Source organism: Agrilus planipennis, unplaced genomic scaffold (assembly GCF_000699045.2).
Source record: "Agrilus planipennis isolate EAB-ADULT unplaced genomic scaffold, Apla_2.0 scaffold42, whole genome shotgun sequence".
Lineage (NCBI taxonomy): Eukaryota > Metazoa > Arthropoda > Insecta > Coleoptera > Buprestidae > Agrilus > Agrilus planipennis.
The window spans coordinates 239,045-245,534 of record NW_020438888.1 but is presented as its reverse complement, the minus strand read 5'-3'; the positions used below and the strand labels follow the sequence as shown (position 1 = coordinate 245,534).

Genomic DNA, 6,490 nt, shown 5'->3' with positions numbered 1-6,490 from the left:
TACTTTTTTAATGGTTAATAATTAATATTAATGTGAAAATTCGTTTAATTTTTATCCATTACAAATTACCTCAATGAGCAAAAATAGTTGCTGCTGTAGTGGATAAAAATAAAATGAATTTTCACATTAATGTTAAATATTAACGACTACAAAAAGTTTATTAAAGTATATGTTAATAAATAATTGTTTAGCTATCTAATGAATTTGCAATTTTGTTTAATTAATTTGACTTATAGATAAGGTACCATTAAAGTACCATTTGACTTTTATTATGGTCATCATTTCGTTATAAAACTAAATTCAAAGTCCACACGACGGTCGATTGGAAAATATTTGGATTGAAAAATAGTCTTAGCAACAAGATAAGTCCCTCCAGTGAAGCTACTGATAAGGCGTATACAAATTAACGTAAACGTCCCCGTGGTATAATAATCGTAATCAATTATAAAAATCTGATCATGAAAACGTATTGTAGTAACTACTAAAATATATAAAAAATACAAACAATACAGTAAAAAGAACAATCAGAAAATAATACTTTGGATAGACATTGTTATGAGTGTGTTTATTTGTTTAATGAATTATAAAGGGGTCGCTATTAATAAGAGGCTTAGATAAGACAGACGAAATGTTGGTTGCATACTTGAGTATTGATGAATAATTATTTATTGCTAAATATCGTGCTAATGTGCAAATGTTATACATGAGTATGACCTTTTGTTATTGACTGCATTTAAAACTATTTTAAAACCTTTCTACCATACAAAATATCAACTATTTATATACAAAACGATTAAATCATTTATATTTCTAGAGTAATAGTGTACGAGTTACATCCTAATTACTAAAAAGAGGTTATTTTATAATATAAAAAAGTATAAAACCACTTTAACCTGCTTTACCTGCATATCTATATTATAACAAATAACTAGCGATTATATTATATTATTTGTCAATAAAAATTTGTAATTAGCTCCCAACTTTACATTACATTTAATGGAGGACAAGTAAACTGATGAAAAGGCAATAGAAAATATTTAACTCACCACATTTATCATTAATAAAAGTGAGTTCTTACACTATCAAACTGGCGAATAAATTTTATGAATCATGTTGTTTTGATTTTCCAAAATTCTCGGAATTATTCATGGATGTACATGAGGTTGCCTGATTGTAGGGCAATGCATTTAATTAATAAGTGGGTCGTTCTATAAAAACCACAGAGTACCTTATCAACTCATAGAATATTAAATTAGAAGTAGCTTTCAGAAGAAAAAAGTTTTTTCATTGATAGTTTATTGTGGTCCATTTTTTTCTAAATTATAAACTAACATTATACTTACAGAACGAATTAATAATTAAAACAAAATAGTAATGAGCTAAACCTTTTGGATTCACATAAATAATTCTATGTATACTGCGCAATAAATTAATTAAAAGGTTCAGTTCACTTTCTTAGGGGAATTACCGAAAAGAACTGATGTTTTGAATACTACTATAAAAAAAAAATAAAAACGATAAGAATCATCTTTGTATTATAACCTACAATATTAAAACGGATTTTTTGACTATTATTATGGCTTATTATTAGTTTTAAGTTTCAATACTATGTTAGGATAAGTATACAAGTCACAGTATTTAAAGCTATTAGTTTCAAAGCATAAATCAATAATAAATATGCAGCAGTTATCAAAACTTCTTTTAACAAAAGTGTTACAACCAAATATTGTTAGTAAATTAAATACTAATTCTGCCAACAAACCATACAAACCATTTAAATTTAGTATAACTGAAGCGATAAAGCACATATTTCACGACCTGAACAATTGGTATGTTAACTTTATAGGTTTGGCAGAAGTAAAAAAGTACCAAGACAGAGTGGTGCAAGTGCAGGTATGACTTAAAAAACTTAGTTTATAGTAGGTATCTTTACTGATGAATTTACAATAGGCCCAATTATTAGAAACCCAAGAAAAGCGAAGGGAAATTGGTAAACTACTTGCAGACATACGAATCAAATCCACTCAACTGCAAGACGAAATACATAAACATAAAAGAGAGGATGATTTAGACAAGTTCTTGGAAGTGATGAGGGAAGAAACTGAGGTATAGTTCATGTTAATCGATTGTAAATAAATTAATGTTAAATGTAGATAAATCGCTTTAGATTTTGAGAAAAGAAAAAGAAGTTGCAAGGCAATTTAACGAATACGACAGAACAGAAAGGGACTTGTTCACCGTCTTCACAAATGCTGTTAGGGAATCCCACGAGAAGCAACGTTCTCAACTGGAATACACCAAATATCTTGGACTGGTGCTAAGCATAGTTGGTTCCTTCTTAACGTTTTGTTATTCTTCATTAAAGAAACATGAACTTAAAAGTTTCATTGACGAAAAGCTGAGTGGTTATTCTAATGTAGACACCACAAGGTTATGTGCACAGTGCTTAAAAGTTGCTGAGAAGAATCATGATCTATTAAAGAATTTTATAAGTATAATTGGTGAAATCAGTTTAGCTATAAAGGAAGTGATTCCTAAACGAGAAAGTTTGGTACCAAATGTTGGTTCCCCACCAAATTATCAAGCGTTAGAGAATAATGTCAAAGTTGCAGAGATATTAACTATTGGAGCAATGGTTTTAATTTTTATTGGAGCTATAGGCTGCTGTTGTGGTCGCTAATGCCTGTTGCCATTATTAGTATAAGAATACGTATTAAGCATTTATCGTGTATATTTATTTATTAAATATAAACACTCAGTAAAACAAATTATTAGTAATAATTTTGTGCTTTTATTATGACTAAAAGCCACTTATGCAAGTAATTAAATCTTGTAACAAATACGTGTCATAGAACAAACGAGAAACAACAGTTTTAATTGTTACAAAATATTAACGAGCCTCTTTTGTCTCAACCAACGTTACGCCACTGTTTTTCTACAAAAGTATAAAACTTCTTGTTTAAAAAGTGTATAAGTAAAAAGCGCAGTATTCACCTTAATAACAAACTACAAGACTTCTAAGAAAGGGGTAAATAGATATATGCTACAAAAAGGTAGACGTTATTAATGAAAGTGGTAAATTTTGCGAATAAACAAGTGGTTCATTGGCAGACAACAAACTTTCATTTGTTTTTAAACTAATGTCAATTTTAAATGTCGTTTACGCGAAATACGAAGTAAATAGTGCAATATTCACCTTAACAAAAAGTATAACGCATGTAATAAAAAAGCAAATAATAAATATTTGCTACAAAAAGGCGGATGTTATTAATGAAAGTAACAAATTCTGTGAATGAACAAGTGGTTCATTCACAGACAACAAACTTTGATTTGTTTTTAAAGTATTGTCTTTAAATGTCATTTATGCTAGAAAACACATTTATTAATGCAATAATAATAACAAATAATAATAAACAGTGCATAAAAAAGCGAAAAGATCACTATCGAACATAATTCATCGTTGATGTTGACACTGTTTTGTCAAAGTCGTAAGGCTAATTAGATAGTTAAATAAACTTTTCTACGTGAATTTAATGCTGCTAGCATCAAAACACCCTCGTAATATAAACAAAACAACAGCGAATAATCAGATTCGAAAAAATGTAAAAAATTGTAGGTTACTTTTAACCAAGTTCTAAAAATTTAAATTAATGGTAATTATTACCTTTCTGAAGTTTGGTTCTTTTTCGTGTCCATCAAAACAAGACAAATTCATCACACACGCTCACTTATTTACATGTGAATAACAATTTCGAATTTAAACTGACGCAGTGACACGCACTAATACACGAAATGCACCCCAAACGCATGCTGCAAGAACTTTTATAACCTCGGTTTGTCCAACAATGGGACGCCATTATGATTTTACAAAATGCATGTTTTTTCGAAAAATAATAGTACGATTTTGCTGAAATTAATTTTGAGACTTAATATAAACGTATTACAGCTGTTTATGCAAAAAAAGTTATTAAACTTGCCCCCAGAAAAAATTTTCTTTGCGACACCTGAGACTCTCTGTTACTACGTCATCGGTCATACAGGGCGACATTTTTAATGTGGCAGGATATAAATAAATTAAACATAAAAACTATTAAACATAATGCTTACTTGAAACTTTGATGTATAGAATCCTAAAAATTATTAATTGTCATTATGACAATAAAACAAAAGAATTACTAAGATCATTTCTTGATTAAAACTTTGATGTCCTTATTGCTGTTCCTAGAAAGACAAAAGAAACTAATAATTATTACAATGAGTAGAGGACAAAATAAATAAATAAAATTTCAACATTTAGTGTTAGTATTTTAACTTATCATTACTGCATTTAAACAAAACAAGTACATATACACAATACATTTATTTTCTTTTGTTTGTTTCTATGTATTTATATGTACACTGTATATACTGTTAATTAAAACTATTTTGATATACATTTGTTGTCTGTTTTAAGAAGAATGACTTCTTAAGGACAATGATACCTTTTTTTATGAATAAATCAGGGTACCCTTACACGCCCACATTTAAAACAGATAAAATCGGTCATTCACAAAGGCATTTACCTAAAAAAGTTGAACGACAGTAAACATAAGAAGAACGACCCCTTTTGTTACAACTAGAATGAGATGAGAATAAATTACAGATAGGTATTGTCTTGTAAAAAAAGGCATTCTATCACATCTACTTATGCATTTTGTATAGTTTTTCTAAGTAATTATTAGAATCTCACCTTTCTTTCAAACAAAAATCAGATTCTACGTAATATCTATATGCATAAAAAACAAAAAAAGGAATTATTACGTTTGTTTTGATCTCTTTTGTTCATTTATATTTATTTACAAAACCATAAACTATCCCGCCATTACCCTTTGATTTATTATAAGACTATTTCGTCTAGAATTTAACATTTTCAGAATTTTATAACTAATTAGTTATTATTAAAAAAATCACGTACTGTATTATCTAATTAAAAAAACCCATGAAGAGAATTTCATAGTCTACAGGGTGTTCACACATCACAATTTAAATACCTAACATGTTTTGCAAAAAAAAAAAAAAACAAACTGTTAGCATTCTTTACAAGAAATTATCCCAAATTTAATAATGTAAATCATTAATATTCAGTGCATGGTAGTGCTTAACGTTACGCTTAAAACTGTACATTTATTGGTCAATACACTTTTCGCATAAATATGTAAATAAAATTAATCCTCATTTCGTGTTCTGAATTTAAATGATTAACCTAAGGAAGAAAAGACACATTTTTTGTTCTTGCGGTACAACAGCGAATTTATACAGCAAAAAAAAAATCGCTAGCTATTACTAACAGGTTTCCGAAGTAAGAAAAAACAAACGACAAGCGCTGAAGGAGTATATAAAACAAGTGGTAAAGGTGCTGGAATTTGTCATTCTCATTGCTATTTTAACTGCACCTAGCCTTGACAAAACATTTATTCCTTCGAGTTGATGTAATTACTTCTTCTTATGCACCTCCTGTGAACTGGACGTAAGTTTTGCTTTCACTGCCATCGAATCAATCAGAAAGCTTCCAGGTAAGTTTTTTTGCTATACTTTTTTTCCCTTAAAATGGTACTTTTTATTTTAATGTTTAGAGGCTTGTTTAAAAAAGTATCTATCAATCACAAGCTTTCGAGTAAGTTTTCAAAAGATTTTTGCTTGTTCTCAAAGAGGACATTGTTTTTAAAATCGAAATCTGAATGTTCTTCAATTTTTTTATATTCAGTTTTACGCAATCGTTATTGCGGTTCTTTTGTTATTATCTTAGTAGAGAGTGTTTTCAATTTTTTAATTTCTGTTAGGCTTATGTTTAGAAAAAGCTGAAGTGTATAATCAATTGTTATTTTTTTTCCCTCAATTGAATCACTTATTTCAATTCTCCTTCAAGTTGTAATAACTATTCATGCAATTAAAGTGTTCATATTTTATTCTTGCAAAATTGTTGATTGATAAATAGTTGGTAGATAATTAATTTTGTATAAATACGAAATTCTGTTACTAATTATCCTTTTTGCATAAATTAAATCAATCATATGAAAACGTTCATAATTTCTTAAAAAACAAAAAATGGTGACATTTCTTTTACTAATAATATAATTGAAAATAAACTGTTTACTACAAATAACTGTTACTAATTACGCGGTTTGTAATTATTATAATTTATCTGCAGAGTATAAACATGGAGAAAATGTCGTAATTTATTTTTAGGACTTTACCCTCGTCTTAATAGTGGTACGCCACTGGTAATTTCAAACTATATGCCTACACTTATAATTAATAGTATAAAATATTGTGCATAATTATTAATGCTGTTCACCTTCAATTACCTATAACTATCGGAATAATTTATTTGTGTGTTTAACACAATTTCCGACTCTATTTTTGCAATTCATTTGTTTTGATATACAAATGCACTTATTTGTTTTTAATTATTTCTGTCTAATTTTATTTTATTTTTAAAGAAATATCTATA

General features: G+C 28.1%; 2 protein-coding genes across 3 annotated transcripts in view; one reads left to right on the top strand and one right to left on the bottom strand.

Annotated features, from left to right (window-relative positions):
• Positions 1 to 1,180, bottom strand: part of LOC108744963 (biotin--protein ligase) — a 15,732-nt gene extending 14,552 nt beyond the window's left edge. Inside the window, exon 1 of the mRNA XM_025981719.1 lies at positions 1,047 to 1,180. The gene's annotated coding sequence lies outside the window, so the exon portion shown is untranslated. The remainder of the gene's footprint in view (positions 1 to 1,046) is intronic.
• A 355-nt stretch (positions 1,181 to 1,535) lies between these two features.
• Positions 1,536 to 2,794, top strand: LOC108744904 (coiled-coil domain-containing protein 51-like). 2 transcript variants are annotated; one of them, XM_018480864.1, is made up of 3 exons: positions 1,536 to 1,893; positions 1,951 to 2,106; positions 2,168 to 2,794. In XM_018480864.1, the coding sequence occupies exons 1-3, from the start codon at positions 1,678 to 1,680 to the stop codon at positions 2,678 to 2,680; spliced, it is 885 nt and encodes a 294-aa protein (XP_018336366.1). In that variant the 5' UTR covers positions 1,536 to 1,677; the 3' UTR covers positions 2,681 to 2,794. The 2 variants fall into 2 exon arrangements, with proteins under 2 accessions (XP_018336366.1, XP_018336367.1); XM_018480865.2 differs by having other exon boundaries at positions 2,154 to 2,246.
• The last annotated feature ends 3,696 nt before the right edge of the window (positions 2,795 to 6,490 follow it).